Genomic DNA, 20,711 nt, shown 5'->3' on the forward strand with positions numbered 1-20,711 from the left:
TTTCAGTGTACTTAGAAATGTGATGTAATTGTTTATCCTTCCTCTGGTGAAAGCAGTTAACATTATGTTCCCTGGTGCTTTTCATTTTTATGGAGATAAGATGAAATTAGAAAACAACTTATATTAGCCAGCACTCCCCTGGGGGCAAGAAGAGCCAAGACAAACTGGCTTAAGGAAAAAATAAAAAGGGGACAGTGGGAGGGGGACTGGCCGATGTGACATAAAGTCCAGGGGTGGACCTCTCGGAAGGAGCAGCTGGACTTGGGGTCTCCGTAGTGTCATCAAGAACTGCTGTGTGTGTCTTTGGCTCATGGCTCTTCTCTCCTGGCATCCCTCCCAGGCAGGCTTGCTCCCCACGAGAGCCCCGGGTTTCCATTCCTTCCAGTTCTGCAGTGCAGCAGAAAGAGGTCCAGCAGAAGTTCTAGGGCTGAGTCTTTGGATTAATTTGGGTCACTGGCTTGTCCCTGAGCAAATTGCTGCTGTGAGAAGGAAGGAACACACAGGCCAGGCCAGGGAGACAGGCACCCCTGGGCAGCCAAACCATGTGGATCCGGAGTGGGAGAAGAGGCTTCCTTTTTTGCTTTTTTAAATGAAGCCAATTTAAATTCTTTCATTTTTATTTTTTAAAATTATTGTTACATGTTTTGGCTGTGCCATATGGCTTGCAGAATCCTCAGTTCCCTGACCAGGGATTGAACCTGGGCCATGAAAGTGAAAACCCAGAATTCTAAGCTGTAGGCCACTGGGGGACCCGTGGAGAAGGGGCTTCCTGAAGCACCTGATGTGCTGCTCTTCAGATGCTGCTGAAAACGATTTGGGGAGTGGGTGAGGGTGAAATGTCAAGTGTCCACTCTCCATTCATCCTCGTTACTCAGCGATACACAACAGCTCATCCCAGACTTAGTGGCTTAACATGACAATGTTTTATTCTTACAAGTCTGTGCATTGACTGGGTAACCAGGCCTCTCCATGTGATGTCAGAAGTGTGGCAGAACTGGGGCTGGAGGATCCAGGACAGTCTTGAGCATGTGTTTAGGGTCTTGGTGCTGGCTGTTGACTGGGGCAGCTTATTTCTCAGTCATGGGACCTCTTTCTCTCCACCATCCTCTCAACATTTGCTCATGTTTGGGCTCTTGCCTGGTGAGGGCAGAATCAGAAGCTGCCGGGTCTTTGGAGGTTTAGCAATCACACAGTGACCAGTGCTGCCTCCTGCTTCATTCTGTTAGTCAAAGCAACTCCCAGGGCCAGCTGTCTGGAGGGGAGGGAAAGCAGACCCACCCCCGGCTGGGAAGAGTCGACAGGGACACTGGGGAGGGACGAGCGAAGTGGGCAGCATTGTTGCAGGTTTCATCAGGAACAACCACCTTTCCATCCTAGCCAGAACAACCTTTGCCTTAAATCTCGGTGCACGAAACTAAAATACCCACTTCAGCCAGTATCTCCTGTTAGAAATGTCAAGACAAATGCTGACTGAGATGAAAATAAGTAGGTCACTTTGAAAATCACCTTGAAAAATGTGACTTATTCAGTAACAGAGGTTGATTTAACTATGGTAAAAGACTAATTTTGATGAAAATTCAGGGTAAGCCATTTAATTCCCATGTTAGGAAATGTACCTATGATTGATACTAGGTGCCTCTCTTGTTCCCTTCATTTATATGCTGCTCTTGTGATATTTATCCTTTTATGGGTTTGTCTGAAAACCACTAAGTTTTAATGGGAAAGAATTTGAGAAAATAAGATGTGAAACTTGATAGCTGTAGTGGAAATTACGACTTTAAACCTCTTCTGGACAAAAATGATTGTTGTAGCAGTAAAGTTTGTCCTTCCAACCAGCTGTTCATAAGTTTGAAGAAATAGGAGAAGTTTTTAATGGTGGATTAACATCCACCGATGGCTCCAGCAGCCACCAGTGAGCTGCTAAAGGTTGGAATCCCCATCAGGAAGCAGAAATGTGTGGCCCTTATTAGGGAATCCCTCTGACAAATGACTCCCAATTACCAAATCTATGTGAAAAGGCTGTAGCTGACACCCAAAGTGCCACAATTTCCTTTCCAGTGGTTTCCTTCTAGCCTAGGAAATCCTCTTTGCATTTTGAGATTCTGTTTTATACCCTTTGGTCTTTTTATGTTCTACTCCAATGCTCATGTCATGAAGATGAGGTGGTAATAGTAACATTTCTGCTATATGCTGGGTAAAGTAATGTAACATCTGTTAGTGGATTCCAGTTCACAGATGTGTGTGTTTGCTTACATCCCCTTGAGATACCACCCATCTATATCTGTGGAATTTTTGGTGTCTTGTCATCGCAGCACCTCCCCTGTCCCCACAAAACTCAGGAGGAACTTTTCCAATTGTGAGCTTACAGCTGCCTAGAGATAACATTGTCACTTCTTTCTCCTTGATTCTAGGTGTCCTTTGGCCGTGATTTTGAACAACAGCTGAGTTTTTATGTTGAGGCCAGGTCAATGTTTTGCAATCTGGAACCTGTTCTTGTGCAGTTGATTCACGTAAGGATTTTCACTCATTCATTTATTCTCTCAATACATGTTTATTGATCATTGATAGGCCATGCACCAGTTTTAATCTGAGATTCTTTTGGCCCCATATTGCTTCTGTTCCCAAGGCATGAAAGATGTTTTCTCAAAGGTTAATAAAATCTACAACTTTGCTTGAGCCTTAGAGTGGTTTCATTGGCCTCTTTTTCCCTGAAATTTGCATATTCTGACTCCTGCATGTCAACAGCAAAGTTGAGTGAGTTGTAGTGATTATTTAGTTATAGAAATTAACCTAGTTAGAATTCCATGTTGCCTGACCAGAACCCCAGCTTTCTTGGTTCACAGTGCCTTTCAGTAACTTTTCATGATGCCCTTAGGCAAAAAAGAAGAGATAAAATTCTGTTGATTAAGAAATTAGGCTCAAGCAACTTAGGAACTTGTGCCCTAACAGCTTGCTCTCTGAACCAACAATTTATGTAAATTGAAAGAAACATAGTATATATTTGCATTCCATTTAAAATCATCATAATTACTTACTGATGAAGTATATGTACCTCTAGGCATTGCTTGACTTCTCAAACCTTGGAATCAGATAGGACACCACTACCCTATTTCCTGTTTCAGATAGATTTTTTCCCCCTATATTAATGTTGCACAGTACTTTTTGTCACAGCAGTTGCTAAAAACCCAGTTTCGCAAAGATATGCCATGACTGCAAGGAAGGTACCATGTCTGTGAACTACCTCACACAAGCGTTTTGCATAGTCTTCAACAGTTGAGCCCTTCTGTGGTTAGTCCAAAACATGGGATGCCCCTCTGATTTTCCTGTAACACCCTGGGGTGTCATGGTACACATTTTGGGAACCATAGGTCCAAGCTTTTAATTTTTGTGAAAAGATTCCCTAAGGCTCTTGAAATGCTTCATGTAAATTTAAGGAAAATGACCTTTTTATATATTTGTTCACTGATTATCAGATTTTGTAGCATTAGTAAACTTAAGACCTAAATGTAGAGACTTGTAAGTCAGGGGAGTTAATAGTACTCAGCCTGTAAAGTCATGAGGAGTAAATGAGCTTAAGAATGTACAGCACCTAGAACGGCACCTGGCGTGCTATAAGTGATAACGCGGCTGCTGTTACTTTCTTAAGGTTAGCGTTAGTGTTGCAGAGGTATTTTTTATGGTTTATGTTCAGGTTTGGAGGTTTCTCTTAAGATCTCTAAGATCTTAAGCTTAGTGTGTGGGATTTCTGGAAGTGGAATAAGTGAACCCTGGCTATTCATTAAGCCAGAAAATGGTCATTTATCATGCCAGTTGATAGGCATGACTTAACTTAGTGAGTGCCCCTTGGAGGTGTTTGCTCAAGCCGAGATTGATTCTGGCCTGATGACTCCTTTGCCATTTCAGGGTTTGGTGCTCACCAGTCTTGGTTCCGGAACCAGTCTTGGTTCTGGTTAGCTTGTTCTCATTGACTTGTATACAGTCAGCGTTCAAATCTCTTTGGAAGATGTTTAATCTGAATTAACCATCATTTCATTCCCATTTCTGTTTTACTTTTTAATCTAGAGTGTGAACCGGTTGGCAATGGAAACAAGGAAAGTAATGAAGGGAAATCATTCTAGAAAGACCGCTGCATTTGTCCGGGTATGTTTCAAAGATAAGACTTCCTTTGAACTCCAGTGGGAGGTTTCTTACACAAGTTTCTGAATTATTCCTCCCAGAAAAAGATTAAGGGTGATTTAATATTGGTTTTCCAGATTTTTCCTTACATACTCATGGACTGACCGATTTTCTTAATGTTTTCTAAAGAAACAATCAAAGGAGTCTGAATTTTGATATGTATTAGGAGAGGTGGTTAAGATGGATTTCCATTTTTGTATGCCAGCTGAATTATCTCTGGCTCATGCCAGTAACTGGAAAGCCTAGGATTTTTTTTCCTCTTGTCAAGTTCCCAGCTTTGGAAGAAATTTATTTCTTGAGTAAGCTGCTCAAAATTTTATCAAAGCAATACATATCCATGCTTTAAAAATAAAATCATACTGAAAAGATTATAGTGAAAATAAGCTTCCCAGCCCTGCCCTTTCTCACCATATACCTCTCTCCTCACAGTCTCTCTTTAGCAATTTCTTCTTCAAATTACCAATTAATTCATTTTTAACTAATTGGTTTTAACAACTGCTTCTTTAAATGATCAATATTAGGTGTTATCTATTCACTTCCTGTGATGACAGATGAAGATTTATTTTTGTACACCATCACTGTCCTTGGTTGCCCCTCCTGTTCCTCCCCAAAAGGGAAATACAGCGGAGGCAAGGGGGAGAAATTGGGGTTCATAATGGGGAAATGAATTGTTTTAAGTGTTTTTACTTGAAAATATATGATGGATGAAAATGAGGATATTAATCCACTGTGATGGCACTGCCGCCTAACCTGCTGTTTCTCCCCTTTCTTCTAGGCCTGCGTTGCCTACTGCTTCATTACCATTCCCTCCCTGGCGGGGATCTTCACCCGCCTCAATCTCTACCTGCATTCCGGTCAGGTGGCCCTGGCCAACCAGTGCCTCTCCCAAGGTGAGCCCGCCACTCACTCTCTCCTCTCAGACTCTCCCTGGCTCCCCAGGAAAACTGACTCAGCAGTGTGTGAATGTGTGCAGAGAGCTTCCTTTAAGGAGGAAAGCAAAGAAAAAGTGATCAATAAGTGACGAATTTTTTCTTTAGTAGGAAGCACCTCGGACACGTACACATTTATAGAGTCAGACAGATTACAGAGCCTGGGCTATTTCCTGTAAGGACCTTCCTCCATCTGTCTCAGGCATGTCAGGTCAGGTGGCTCAGACATCCCTAGAGAGTTTCAGAACTTCGGCCTGCTCATTCACAGCAGATTCAAGTTTATTTATTGTTGTCAGGGTTTGAAATTCCAGAGATAGAGGAGTAGCGTCTAAGCAGTATAGAATGAATACTCTCTACAGGTTGCTGTTAGGGATAAAAATTCTGCCCAAAACCTGTTTCTGTAAGATGTACAGAGCTGTCCTGGAACCAGGATTGTGTGAGCAGTTGATTTGGGAGGTGATCCCAGGAAGTGTCAGGAGGGTGAGATGAGGTGAGATGAGGAAGGGAAGGATGCCAGTGAAGGGTGCACTGGTGGAGGGTTAGGATTGTGGGCATCTGGGTCCTTCCCATCAGTGTCACCGAAGTCTTCAAACATGATTGCTGTCCAAGAACCTTTTCAGACTCTGCTTGGTTTTGTTCTCAACTCTTGGGTGCTCCAGTAGCCTCTCAGCGCCTTTGGGATCAAACCAAAGACACCAGACATAGACACCAGACACCTGGCCTAAAGTCCCCACGTGATCTGGTGTGTCTGGCAGTGGCCTTCTGTCCTCAACTCACACCATGCTTTAGCCACACCGGCTTTTTTTCTGTCCTTTGAACATACTAAGCCATCTACCAGTTCAGAGCCTTTGCCCTTGCTGTTCCCTCTTTCTAGAATGATCGTCCCCCCAGATATTTGCATTTTCTAAAATTACTGGGCCAGAGATGAGAAGCAAGCCTCGCCTCTTTTGGGGTCCTTCCCTGTCCACCCTCATTAAAGTAACCCCACCTTCCCAGTCACACTCCGTACCATCCTCCTCACGTCTTCGTTGCACTTGCCGTCATCTGATGCTTTCTTACTGTGTGTATTTGTTTGTTATTGTCTGGACACTCCCTTCCCCAGCGAGGACTGCAAATCTCACAAGAGCCGGTATGCCCTCATTACTCGCCAGCAGAAGCGGAACTTACTCCTAATGCCTGCTTTGGGTTTTGCAGGAAACAACACAAAAATTAACAGCCTCTGCCAATAACCCAGTGATGTGCAAAATGAAGGTTAGATTAAATTAATTAATTAGATTAAATTGATGTTAGGAAAGTTAAATCTTATGAACTGGTTCCCTCTTAAAAAGGTCAGGAATAGTGTGTGGGGATCCCTGTGTGGGGGACCCCTGCGTTTGATGTCACCTGTAGCATTAGGAATGAGTTGTAAGCTGGAGATACCAGAGCTGTGAGCTGCATATGGAGGCCCCAGAAGCCTAGATCTTTCTTCTCCCAATTTGATAAACTCAGAGCCATGTCTTGAATGTTACAGATCCCAAACAAACTCAGCGTCCCTGTGTTAGAGCTCTGGCTTCCTCCTCTTCCTCCCCTGCACTTTAAACTGCTACAGGGAGGGGCGGGGTGCAGGAGTCAGTGTCCACTTCATGCTTAATAATTTATCCAATGATTTTGCTCAAGTCTCTAAATGCTGTGGTGCTAAACCTTAAAAGCTTATTGTTGTTCTGAAAGCCACATGCAGCAGTTGCTGGCCAAAATAAATAATATATTCAATTACTGAGAAGGGGAAGGCTAAATATAAATTAAATGAAGCTTGTGGAAGTGGGCTGATTGGGTTTGTTTGCCTCCTTAAACATCCCTCCCCTCTCAGCTGGTTATAAAACATCCCTTCCCCCCTATTCATTTTCTGGCCTCCCTTGATCCAGCCTGCTGTACCTTCTTTATCAGCTGTAGGTTTGCCAGGGCTGGCTCAGCCCAACAAGTAAACTCCAGTTGAACCCTGAGCCAGGCCAGCATGGAGTGCTGACGAAGGCTTATTACAGGGAGGCCCGTTCTGGTCCTTTGGACACATTGGTTCAGCGTGTAGGCTGGATCATGCAGGGGGTTGGTCTAGGGCCATCCATTGCTCCCAGATCTTTAGGCGAAATGAAGGACTTGTAAATCAGTGGTCGGTCACATATTCTGACCCAGAGATGCCTGTTCACTGTCACTGGGGATAGCTCCTTGTCCTTGTTAGTCAGTGATTCTTTCTGGAACATTATCACCAAGCCACAGCAAGAGTGAGTTCTTTTCTCTCTATCTTGGTTCCTTTGTCTTTACAGTTCCTCAACTCAGAAAGGAGGATGTTTTACAATGAAAGTATTACTGTTAAAGGTGGCTTCCCTGGTGGCTCAGTGGTAAAGGATCCACCTGCCAATGCAGGAGCCACAGGTTTGATCCCTGGGTCGGGAAGATCCCCTGGAGAAGGAAACGGCAACCCGCTCCAGTATTCTTGCCTGGAAGATCCCTTGGACAGAGAAGCCTGGTGGGCTGCAGTCCATGGGGTTGCAAGAGTCGGCCACAACTTAACAGCTAAACAACAACAACAGATGTTAAAAGTGGGTCTTGAAAGAAGAGCATTTGTTTATCAGGGAAGGGCTGTGAGGAGGGGAAGAAGGAATAGTTAGCATTCCAGGTAGAGGAGCTGGCCTGAGCAAAAGAGGGGATGTGTGGGATCATATGATGTGTTAGGGATGAGGCCCTAATGACTGGTGAGTTTCAGACCTCCCGAGTGTGCTGGTCCCAATCCTGATTCTGCTGCTCATTAGCTGTATGCTCTTGGACTGATTGGCTGGACGGTGCCTCAGTTTCTCCATCTGTAAAGTGGAGATGATGGCGGTGGTTCCTGTGTTGGATTTTTTTTTTTTTTTAATTCTTGGTTGTACTGGGTTTTCCTTGCTGTGCAAGGGCTTTTCTCTAGGTGCAGCAATCGGGGGCTACTCTCCGGTTGCAGTGGGCGTGCTTCTCATTGCGGTGGCTTCTCTTGTTGCGGAGCAGGGGCTCTAGGTGCGACAGCTTCAGTGGTTGTGGTGTTTGGGTTCAGTTGCCCCATTGCATGTGGAATCTTTCTGGACCAGGGATCCAACCCATGGCCCCTGCATAGCAGGCAGACTCTTATTAATTTTTGTAAAAAATATTTGTTTCATTTATTTGGCTGTGCCAGGTCTTAGTTGTGGCATGCAGGACCTTTTGTCTTCGTTACAGCACCTGGGATCTTTAATTGAGGCATGGTTCCCGGGGTGGGGTGGAGGCGGTCCATTGTTCCTTTCCTAGGGTATGAATCCAGGCCTCCTGCTTTGGGAGCACAAAGTCTTAACCACTGCACCACCAGGGAAGTCCCTATGGTAGATTAAAGGAGAGAAACTACTCGGGTACTCGGTCCACTGGCACATAGTAGCGGCTCAGTAAATATTAACTTAGTGTAATCATCTCTCAAAAGATGAAAGTATGCTCTGAGGTTTAGGAGCTAACTGCATACAGTGCAGCTCTGCAGTTTCAGAATTCTGAAAGCCAATTCTCATACTCAGAAGCTAGAGAAATCTGCAGGAAAGCTGTTCATTTCAAGACTGACCTGCTGAATTATCCTGAAAATAACAAATCTGCAGTTCCTCCAAAGATAAAACAATAGTGAGAACAATTAGAGCAAGATAGTGATAAAAAGAATGATTTTTGTTCTTGTCGTTAATAATAATGCTTTTCCCTCCTTTAGAATTCTCTCCCTCTCCTTTGTTTGAAAATATTTTTTCCTTCCAGTTTTTTTTTTTTGAGATATGATTGACATACAGCACTGTGTAAGTTTAAGGTGTACAGTATAATGATTTGACTTAAATACAGCATGAACTGTTTGCCACAGTAAGTTTAGTGAATACCTGTCAGCTCATATAAATACAAAATTAAAGAAACTTTTAAAAGTATTTTTTCTTTGTGATGAGAACTCTTAAAATTTACTCTCTTAACAACTTTCATGGATAAAATACAGCAGTGTTAATTATATTTATCATGTTGTACATTACATCCGTAGTACTTACCTTATAACTTGACATTTCTTCCTTTTGACTGCCTTCATCCAGTTCCTCTTCCTCCCATCCCTCACTTCTGGTAACCCCAAATCTGACCTACTTTTCTAGGAGTTTTTTTGTTTTTGTTTTTTTAAAACTATGGTTGACCTACAACACAGCATGTTGTTCAATCACCAAGTCATGTCTGACTCTCTTTGACCCCATAAACTGTAGTTTGCTCAAACTCAAGTCCATTGAGTCAGTGATGCCATCCAACCATCTCATCCTCTGTTGCCCCCTTCTCCTCCTGCCTTCAGTCTTGTCCAGCATCAGGGTCTTTTCCAGTGATTCAGCTCTTCGCATGAGGTGGCCATAGTATTGGAGCTTCACCTTCAGTCCTTCCAATGAATATTCAGGGTTGATTGCCTTCAGGATAGACTGGATTGATTTCTTTGCTGTCCATGGGTCTTTCAAGAGTCTTCTCCAGCACCAGTATTTGAAAGCATCAATTCTTTGGTGCTCAGCCTTCTTTATCGTCCAACTCTCATATCCGTACAACACAGCATAGTGATTTGATATTTCTATACACTTCAAAATGATCATGGTGATAAATCTAGTTAACTCGCCATACACAGGTACTACGTCGTTATTTACCATATTCCCTACACTGTGTGTTTCATACCCTTGACTCATTTACTTTGCAACTGAAAGATTGTACCTCTTTATCTCCGTCCTCTAATTTCTCTCGTTCTCCCTCCACACTCCTGTCTGGCAGCCACTTGTTTGTTCTCTGTATCTTACTTTATTTCCATTTCATGTTTTTTCATTTGTTTTTAGATTCTACCTATTTCTTTCCTCCTCTCAATGCATCCACCCTTAAAAATCTAACTTTGTTTTACTAATTTTTTACATCTTCATCTTGGAGAGCTATGCTCACAAACCATGTCTTAAGCAAAAGCCCCAAACAAAGTTAGGTCAGATTCTTCTGTAAGACATACTGTCCTCACACTATGTACTTTCCCTCATTGTACTTATCACTGTTGTTATTTAACAAGTAAATATGTAAAGAATTGTATGCTTCCCTCCCTCCCCTGAAGAGTGTCAGCTCTTATCTTCCTTATTTCCTGTGCTGTGCCTGGCTCCTGGCACATTGCCTACTACATGGGCACTCAATAAATGATGAAGGAATGAATGACACCACATGATAATACTGGTTGATAACTCTTTACAGTATTGATGAATATAAAATGGTACCAAACCTTCTATGGTATGGACCTAACTCTTAAGCAACCCGGTTGTTCAGAAGAGTTTCATCAAAGTCCTCTTGCTGGGTTTTAAATAATTCATTTTCCTATTTATAGAAAAAAGAAAACAAGGTAAGCTCAAACATATGCCAAGGCTCATAGACGTGTTGAATGCAGCCACTGTGCTGGTTTGGTCCATGAGGAGCATGGGGAGGCACAGAAGAGAGGCTAAAGCCTGCTGTCATGCAGCCCACTGGCTACTGTGAATCGTAACTGCTGATGGAGGAAGCAGGGCAGTAGAACGGAGGAGAAAATAATTTTGCATTTCTGCCTTTTGGAGGGTAAGGAGTGGCTTGTAATGGAGAAAAACGATCTCTATCCACTTAACAAGTCTTTGGAGTTTATGCTTAAGGTCATATTTACTTGTTCTGTTGACAAATCATCTTCTGAAGAATGTGTTTGATGTGACTCTTTTCTCAAACTTAAGGCCTCTCTGGTGATTATGGATGAAGTAGGTTAATTTTGCTGTAACAGTTCACGGGTGGGCAGATGGCATGAAGCTTGTCTGAATAGACATGATCCGTCCACCTTAGGGGAGGTAAGGGCTGGGATGAAACCCACAGAAAAGACAAGGGTGTGCCCCCCCGCAACTTTAAGTTCACTCCACTGCTTATGATTGTAAATGCCTGTGATTTGCTTCCTCTTGCCAGTAGTTCTTGGCCATTTTTCAGATGCAAACCCCTGTGCCAAGCGTTGTGCTCAAACAGGAATGCACTTAAAGAGACAGGGGGAGAGTGGGTCCATTTACAGTTATTGCAGCACATGATAAGTGTCATGCAAGATGTTCATAAAATGTACCAGGGAATTTTAGAAATGACCCTTGACTTGGAAGAGGAATTAAAAAAAAAAAAGAATTGGCATTGAAAAGTCTGGAAGGTAAGGGGGATCTGTAGATGTTGAAGTGAGGCAAGGGGGTGGGAGGGGGGCATTCTGGCCTAGGCAACAGCAAGAGCAGAGGCCTAGAGGCTGGAAAAATGGTGCCTCTGGAAGGACTGAGTGGGAGGTCAAGTTAGGAAGATAGCTTGGGAACTAATTGTTGAGAGAACTGAATTCCAAGCAAAGCAGTTTAGTTTTATTCAATACGTATTATTTGCTGGGTGGCTGATCTTTTTACAAAAGAGGAAACTGAAGCTCAGAGGTGTGATATGACTTGCCCAGGAGTGTCTAGCTAATAAGTGACTTCAAGTGCTCTTTCCACCACTGTGTTTCTCTTTAGTTTAGTGTTTTCTCTTATCTAAACATAATCTGGTGGGTTTTTTTCTGTTGTTTTTTAAAAATATTTATTTATTTTTGGCTGCACTAGGTCTTTGCTGCACGTGGGCTTTCTCTAGTTGCAGAGCATGCAGGCTTTTAATTTCAGTGGTTTCTCTTGTGGTGGAACATGGGCTTTAGTAGTTGAGCACATGGGCTCCGTAGCTGTGGCCCTTGGGCTCTAGAGTGCAGGCTCAGTAGCTGTGGTACATGGGCTTAGTTTCTTGGCAGCATATGGGATCTTCACGGATCAGGGATTGAGCTGCTGTCCCCTGCATTGCAAGGCAGGTTCTCAACCAATGGACCACCAGGTGACCCCCAAATCCAGTGTTTATTTCTAACCCTTGGTGTGTGTGGTTACTAGAGACCAGTGAGTATAGACTGAATAAATAACGTATTTAGGAGACAGTCAGAATTAAGATAAGGCATGCCTAATCCTTTCTGCTTAGGGAAACCCAAGCTTAATGTCCACAGAAAGACCTTCACAGCCTCCTGTGAACTCATACAGTGTTAGCAGTAAAGTGTGTTACCCCTGCAGGACCCAGAGATGTGAGTCAGGTAAAACAGGGACTGAGTGTGCTCAACTCGAAGAGAGGCCTTGCCTATCAGAGATAGAAGAGAGAACTTACAGGCACCTCCCATGGTGCTGCTGAAACTGAGAAGTCATTTGTGTGTCTGGATGGACTTTCCAGAGTAAGAGTCGACATTCTGCATAAACCAGGTGGCAAAGTCAAGGGTAAATTAATGCTTAATTGTTATCACTGACAGTTTCATGTATAAGGTATTTAATTGTCCTTTGGCATTCATTATTTCTTTAAATTTTGCTCTTTACACATATCATCAAAGCAGTGGTCCTTAAATCCTCAAACTTAATTCCTATAATGACAAGTTCTATTATAAAAACATAGTTTAGTAATAGATGGTATTGAATCTCTATAAATAACTTGCCTATGGATAATAACTTGGCCATTTGGACTATGAGGCTTTACCCAAAGACACCCCTATCATTTGGTGATGGCACACCTTCATGGAAGACTGCCTTAGTCTGTTTGGGCTGCTGTAACAAAAATACCATGGACCAGGTGGCTTAATCAACAAACATTTGTTGCTCACAGCTCTGGAGACTGGAAGTCCAAGATCAGGCTACTGACTGATTCATTGTCTAGTGAGGACTTCCTGGTTCATAGACTGTGATCTCATTGTGTCATCACATGGCAGAAGGGAGGAAGGAGCTCTCTGGCGTCCTTTTATAAGGGCACTAATCCCATTCATGAGGGCAACAACCTCATGACCTAATCACCTCCCAAAGTTCCCACCTCCTGATACCATCACCTCAGTGTTTAGGATTTCAGCATATGAATTGGTGGGGGAGAAACATTTAGTCCTATAAACAGAGAGAGAGAGTAGACTATGCCCTGTTGTTGCATTTTATACGGTAGTTTCCACTATATAGATATTATCCAGTCCAAACCTAAACTTATCCAGAGATGGAAAATGCTGAAGACTGGTGAAAATGTTCAGCAGTGGAACTGATTGGACCTGAGAGAGAGTGAACAGTTCTTGTAGCCTGAACCCTGCTTTAATAAGGTATATTCAAGGCATGGGAATCTTTCAACCACTCATGACATTTTTACTTAAGAAACGTGATGTTTCCTTTCTTGACATTCCCTGGATTAGGACAGCTGTCCTTCTGAGTTGTCCAGGAGGGCAATGATAGCTGAAGGTCTTGGAATGGAATGGGGTGAATTACTCTTGAGGTCTTGTTTAGGAGTTTATGACCCTGATAAGTAGTAAAGATTTCCATTAGCACTGACCCACTGCACTGTTTAAAAAATAAAACGCCACCTCTGAAGGTGGCCTGCGTTATCACTTCCTGATCCTGTCTTATGACTCAGGTACTGAGTTGTATTCTGTATTGACAATGCCCAGGACATACAGGATGAACTTACTGTCAGAGATCGCAGTTAAACTTGAGTTTTATCATGTATGACGTGTGTTTGAGGAGACTGTCCTGTATCCTGTTGAAAAATAGACGGCCTGTACTTTATTTTAAATCTTAGTGATTTTTATTTTAATATTCCATGCTCATTTGAAAAAAATTCTGACAATACAGAACTGCAGATCTTAGAAAGTAAAAAGCCCCCAGATAAAAGTCACCTGTTACTCTACTCTTTCTCCTCATTTCTGAAAAGTCCACTGTTTACAGTTTGTATATTTGTCTTGATTTTTTCCTTCTATATATCCATTTAAAAATGCCCTCTTATTCTCATATGCTCTCTTCCTCTCTCCTCTACTCTTCTCCCTATATGCTCTTCTCATCTATCTATATTCTTATATAAACATGCAGTCCCACCAAGCCCCACCTTAGAAATGGGAATGTGACTTCCCCAGTGTTTTTCAACTTGCATTTTTGCTGATCAATAAATTTGGGCCTCTGTCCTCACACCTTCTTCCTGCCCACCATGTTAATACATGTAGATTCACCCCATTCTTTGTAAACTATTCAGTATTCTATTTCTTTTCTTTCTTTCTTTTTTTGGCAGGAGCAGGGTGGGCTATACATTATTTCCCCAAACCCCGCTTCCATTTTTTTTTCCCCAAATTCCTGTGGAAAAACATTTGAACTCTTTCTAGTTTTTTGCTCCTATAGACGGTGAGCAACTTGCATCCTAACTGAGCATTTTGAAACTTACGGGCAGTTGTCTGATTGATACTTTCCTCTCAGAACCTGGAACCTTGTTCAGAGAGTCCTGTGCAGAGCTTCAGTGCACAGAACAGATAGCAGTGGGGCTCCTCAGGTGGGCCTGTGTGTGGGAGGCTGCTGGCCCCTCAGTTTCTGCAGCAGCTGGAAGATGCCTCAAAGCATAGGGTGAACAAAGCCTTTTCAAGCCTTGAGAAGAAATGAAGCTGTCTAGTGAGCATGCTCTGACTCCCTTTGTAGAGCAGAGAATCATTGACTGTGGAGTGCGGTGCAGCACCCCAAGCCCTGGAAGCGCTGGGACGTGTGTGTCATCGTAACTTGGTGCCTGGCCTTACGCAGACGAAGGGGGTGGGCAACCCTCAGGGCGCGGCAGGAGTGCTAGAGTCCGCAGCGATCCTTCCCCAGCTCTATCCTCAGCATGCCCTGCTCTAGTAAAGAAAGAAGGGGCTACTCTTCCGAACGCCCTTTGACCATCTTGCCTCTCTACCTCACTGCCCCTTCTGTCGTGTACACTTCTGTGATTGAAAATTTTGTAATAAATTTGTATTGACTTTGCTAAAGAAAAAGTATTTTTGGAAATCTGTAAATAAAAATTCCAGAACAGTAATCTAGCAGTACATGAAAGATCCTGGTTTTCTTTGCTCTCAGCCAACACTCCTGGATAACTTTGTAGTTTGGCATTATCTTGCCTCCCTTTATTTATGCATCCAGCTAAATATATTTATGGGGCTTCCTAGGTAGCTGAGTGGTAAAGAATCCGCCTGCCAAGCAGGAGACTTGTGTTCGATCCCTGGGTGAGGACGATCCCCTGGCGAAGGAAATGGCAACCCACTCCAGTATTCTTGCCCGGGAAATCCCATGGACAGAGGAGCCTGGCAGGCTATAGTCCACGGGATTGCAAGGAATTGGACATGACTTAGCAACCAAACACAAAAACAACAAAAATATATGTGTATATATATTTCTTTTCTTGTAGAGATAGTATCATGCTATATACAGTTGTATAACATTTTTTCCTTAATATATCATAGGTATAATGTATTATACTTCAAAACATACCAAAGTACTATTCTCTTTATTAATGATATCATTTCCACAGTGTGGCAGTGCAATAATTTCTTTAACTAGTCCCTTACAGTTGAATTGTTTTCAGTTTTTCTCCAGTCAAGCTAAATTGATGCAGAAAAACCTTCATGCATGGAGAACCGTTGACTCAGTTATTCTCAGTAGCTAGGCAGCATGGGTAATACAGGTAATCCCAACATACCTAGTTTACTTAAGACCTTCAGCTGAGCCCTTATTTTCAGCTTCTCCCAGGGTTTGCTAGTGGTATGTACTTTAGTGACCATTCTGTAGTTTCAGTGGCTGTGTGTTTGATTTCTCCTCGTCCTGGTAGAGGGTTCTAGAATATCATCCTCCTTTGGTATTCTGCAGACCCTTTGAAACTCCCCAGGCTGGGAAACAAAAACTTGTAACTTCAAACAGAAAGTTATCAAAAGTTCAATGCTAGGCCTCCCTGGGAAATGAGGAGGTAGCCTGCCCTGGCTGAATTTCATTGTTGCTTACTACTTCTATTTGTTTCTGGCCAAATATCTCCGGATTAAACCTTTCAGAATGTGCCATTTGCTGTTAGAAACTCATATTCTGCATTTAGCTGAAGGATTTAGAACAATTTTTTTTCAAACCTGTTGAATCATAAAATTCACTGGAGAAACTTGTTTCTTTGAAAAAAGATGAATCAAATGATCAGGATGGTAAATTTGATATTGTGTGCCTTTTATCTCAGAGAAGGCAATGGCACCCCACTCCAGTACTCTTGCCTGGAAAATCCCATGGACGGAGGAGCCTGGTGGGCTGCAGTCCATGGGGTCGCTAAGAGTCGGATACAACTGAAGCGACTTAGCAGCAGCAGCAGCAGCAGCAGCAGCAGCCTTTTATCTCTTAAAAAAAAAATGGAGGAAAAAAGGAAATGGACCAAATTCCACTTTTTGGTTGTAAAAGAGAACAAAGATGTGCTTTACATACATGAAGGATTAATCTCCGAGACTGTTGTTAAGTAGTGGGTGAGGAGTTGCAAAATGGTGTCTACTGTATGTTAACACTGTAAAAAGAGGAAGAGAGAAAGAAAAACTAAAAGGAAAATGTATTTGTTCCTGTATACTTGGAAGCATACCCAAGCAGCAGATAGTAGTCTTTGCCTCTGGGAAGGGAAGCTGGATGGCCAAAGACAGGAGTGAGAGGAGAACTGCGTGACTCTGTTAGTTATTGAAAGAGAAATATTTTTTTTAAAGTTAGATTTCTGAGTCTCTGTCTTGGATAGTCTGGTTTAATAGCCTCCATTTAAGGTGGAGCCTGGGAACCCATATATGTATTTTAAATAATAGCTTTATTGAGAATTGATTCATGCAGCATAAAATCCATCCTCTTAAGTTGTACAGTTCAGTGGTTTTTAGTATATTTGGAATTTTGTGATCATGGTCATTAATTCCAGAACATTTCCATCTCCCCGAAAGAAAACCCCAAATCCATTAAGCAGTCATTCCCCACCCTGCCAACCACCTGTCTCCTTTTTGTTTTGATGGATTTGCTCATTCCAGTCATTTCATATGGAGTCGTACAATGCAGATCTTTTATGACTAGCTCCATCCATTTAGCATAATGGTTTTCAAGAGTCATTCACATGGTAGCGTGTGTGTCCGTATATATGCAGCATCCATGTAGAACTGGAGGACCCGCCAGATTATTTTGCAAAATGGCTTTACCATGTTCCATTCCCCTCAGTTTGCAGATGGATGTTTGGGGCCCTGGGAGCTGTATTTTTTTTTTTTTTTTTTTACAAGGACCTTGATGATTCTTACGATCAAGCAGTTTTGGAAAACACCGTCTCTGAGAGTAGCACGGTGCTTCTTACTGTGACTTCAGGGACAGTGGCTGTGTATCTTCTCTACCAGTGCCCCGCAGCACTTGAAGGACATGCTGATTACTGTGCAGAGAACAGCAGCAGAATGCCTGTCTGCAGAGCAGTCAGCACCTCAAGAAAAAGGATCTCAAGCAGAATGAACTCTGGGGTGAGATCAGCCAGGCCTGGGTCTATTTTTTCCTTTGTTTTGATTTTTTTTTTTTTGAAGATGAAATATGGAAAAGAAATCTAGGTATCCCTTGAGACCTCAGAAGATTCAGATGGAGGAAGGCATAGCATGGGGGAGCCAGTGCATATATTGGGTTGGCCAAAAAGTTTGTTCAAGTTTTTCTGGAAGATCTTATGGAAAAACCCAAATGAACCTTTTGGCCAACCCAATACATGTTTTTTCTTCCCCCAGTGGAACAAGGGTAATACTCTTTATGAATTGGAATCTGATTTCTCCTTTTCCTAGAGGTGCTTAAAAATTTTTTTTAACCCATTTTATCTGTAATTGTCTTCTCTGACTTTTAATAGCCACAATGAGTCAAGTGTTACTATGTGCTGTAGGTTATATAGAAATAGAGATATAATGTTGTATACATGAAATTTACATAATGTTATCAACAAACTTCAGTTTTTTAAATGTTATATTATGATTATTCTGAACTATGAGAAAAAAGCTGTTTTCATACACACTAGAATGGCACCCCACTCCAGTACTCTTGCCTGGAAAATCCCATGGACGGAGGAGCCTGGTAGGCTGCAGTGGATGGTGTCGCTGAGGGTCAGACACGACTGAGCAACTTCACTTTCACATTTCACTTTCATGCATTGGAGAAGGAAATGGCAACCCACTCCAGTGTTCTTGCCTGGAGAATCCCAGGGATGGCGGAGCCTGGTGGGCTGCCGTCTATGGGGTCGCACAGAGTCAGACACGACTGAAGTGACTTAGCAGCAGCAGCAGCAGCATTTGAGTTCTAATTACCAAGACAAAATTAAGAAGCCTCCTAGACAAGACTTTATATATGGGGCAAGTCTTCTGAGGTTAGACATCTGCTTTGGAGCATTTCCTGCCTCAGCCCTTAAGTAACTATTTCTTGTAGTTCCCTCCTCTGGATGGGGCTTCAGTGGGGTGACTGTGAGGAGCAGAGCGCTCAGCACATAGTGGCTCCCTCCTTAATGAGTCATAATAACGGGCACTTTTCTCAGGGCCACTTGGTAACAAGCACATAAATAGAATAAACAGTCTTTCAGGTTGTTCTGAGCAGAGTTTTAGTTCCTGCCAAGAGAAGCTCTTCACCTTGTTTTCTAATGGACTTAATGTCCTCGCCGGAAAGTGATGCCTGCGGAGCCAGGAGGAAAATGCCAGATGTGGTGGAGTCCAGGCCTGCCTGTGCTCTCTTGGGGGGTAATGTCAAGGGCAGGCTCAGCTCTTTTTTTGAGTTTTTGTATTGTTGTTAAGTTTACATGACATGAAATTTACCATTGTAACCATTTTTGAGTGTACAATTCAGTGGCTTTCAGTACATTCACAACCCTGTGCAACCATCACCACTCTCCATTTCCAGAACTATTTCATCATCCCAAAGAGCATGAAACTCTGTACCGGTAAAGTGGTAACTCTGTTCCCTCCTTCCCATTCTTCTTTATCTCTCTGAATTTGACCACTCTGAATACTTCATACAAGTGAAATCAGATACTGTTCGTCCTTTCGTCTGACCTATTTCATTTCAGCTCAGTTCAGTCACTCAGTTGCATCCTACTCTTGGTGACCCCATGGACTGCAGCATGCCTATCCATCACCAACTCCTGGAGCTTACTCAAAGTTATGTCCATTGAGTCGGTAATGCCATCCAACCATCTCATCCTCTGTTGTCCCCTTCTCCTCCTGCCCTCAATCTTTCCCAGCATCAGGGTTTTTTCTAATGAGTCGGTTCTTCACATCAGGTGGCCAGAGTATTGGAGCTTCAGCTTCAGCATCAGCCCTTCCAATGAATATTCAGGACTGATTTTTTTAGGATTGACTGGTTTGATCTCCTTGCTGCCCAAAGGACTCTCAAGAGTCTTCTCCAACACCACAGTTCAAAAGCATCAGTTCTTTGGCACTCAGCTTTCTTTATGGTCCAACTCTCACATCCATACATGACTACTGGAAAAACCATAGCCTTGACTAGACGGACCTTTGTTGACAAAGTAATGTCTCTGCTTTTTAATATGCTGTCTAGGTTTGTCATAGCTTTCCTTCCAAGGAGCAAGTGTCTTTTTAATGTCATGGCTGCAGTCACCATCTGCAGTGATTTTGGAGCCCCCCAAATAAAGTCTGTCACTCTTTCCATTGATTCCCCATCTATTTGCTACGAAGCGATGGGACCGGATGCCATGATCTTAGTTTTCTGAATGTTGAGTTTTAAGCCAGCTGTTTCACTCTCCTCTTTAACTTTCATCAAGAGGTTCTTTAGTTCCTCTACACTTTCTTCCATAAGGGTGGTGTCATCTGCATATCTGAGGTTTTTGACATTTCTCCCAGCAATCTTGATTCCAGCTTGTGCTTCATCCAGCCCAGCATTTCTCATGATGTACTCTGCATATAAGTTAAATAAGGAGGGTGACAGTATACAGCTTTGACATACTCCTTTCCCAATTTGGAACATTTTCAAACTTTGTCCATATTTCTAGCACATGTAAGAATTTCCTTCCTTTTTAAGGCCTTGTAATACCCCTTTGGAAATGGCAACCCACTCCAGTGTTCTTGCCTGGAGAATCCCAGGGACGGTGGAGCCTGGTGGGCTGCCGTCTATGGGCTCGCACAGAGTTGGACACGACTGAAGCGACTTAGCAGCAATACCCCTTTGTGTATATGTACCATGTTATGTTGGGCTTCCCACGTGGCACTAGTGGTAAAGAACCTGCCAGCCAATGCAGGAAATATTAGGAGACTCGAGTTCTATACCTGAATCGGAAAGATCCCCTGGAGGAGGACTTGGCAACCCACTCCAGTGTTCTTGCCTGGAGAATCCCATGGACAGAGGAGCCTGGCAGGCTACATACAGTACGTAGGGTTGTGAAGAGTCGGACATGACTGAAGTGTCTTAGCACACACACACACATACTGTGTTTTGTTTATGTGTTCATTGGGTTGTTTCCACCTTTTGGCTCTTGTGAATATTGCTGCTGTGACCATTCATGTATAAATACCTGTTTGAGTCCCTGCTTTCATTTCTTTGGGGTAGACCCCTAGAAGTGGCATTGCTGTTGCTGCTAAGTCGCTTCAGTCGTGTCTGACTATGTGTGACCCCATAGACGGCAGTCCACCAGGCTTCCTAGTCCCTGGGATTCTCCAGGCAAGAACACTGGAGTGGGTTGCCATTTCCTTCTCCAATGCATGAAGAACGTGAAAAGTGAAAGTGAAGTCGCTCAGTCGTGTGTGTCCGACTC

General features: G+C 43.0%; 1 protein-coding gene across 2 annotated transcripts in view; it reads left to right on the forward strand.

Moving 5' to 3' along the window:
- The window catches only part of VPS35L (VPS35 endosomal protein sorting factor like), a 141,317-nt gene that overhangs the window by 96,270 nt on the left and 24,336 nt on the right, over positions 1-20,711 (forward strand). For both annotated transcript variants that reach the window (XM_040257169.1, XM_040257157.1), the window contains exons 24-26: positions 2,412-2,510; positions 4,063-4,140; positions 4,952-5,066. In XM_040257169.1, coding sequence (XP_040113103.1) covers positions 2,412-2,510; positions 4,063-4,140; positions 4,952-5,066 — 292 coding nt within the window. The remainder of the gene's footprint in view (positions 1-2,411; positions 2,511-4,062; positions 4,141-4,951; positions 5,067-20,711) is intronic.

The sequence above is a fragment of the Oryx dammah genome, unplaced genomic scaffold, assembly GCF_014754425.2.
Source record: "Oryx dammah isolate SB20612 unplaced genomic scaffold, SCBI_Odam_1.1 HiC_scaffold_2, whole genome shotgun sequence".
Taxonomy (NCBI): domain Eukaryota; kingdom Metazoa; phylum Chordata; class Mammalia; order Artiodactyla; family Bovidae; genus Oryx; species Oryx dammah.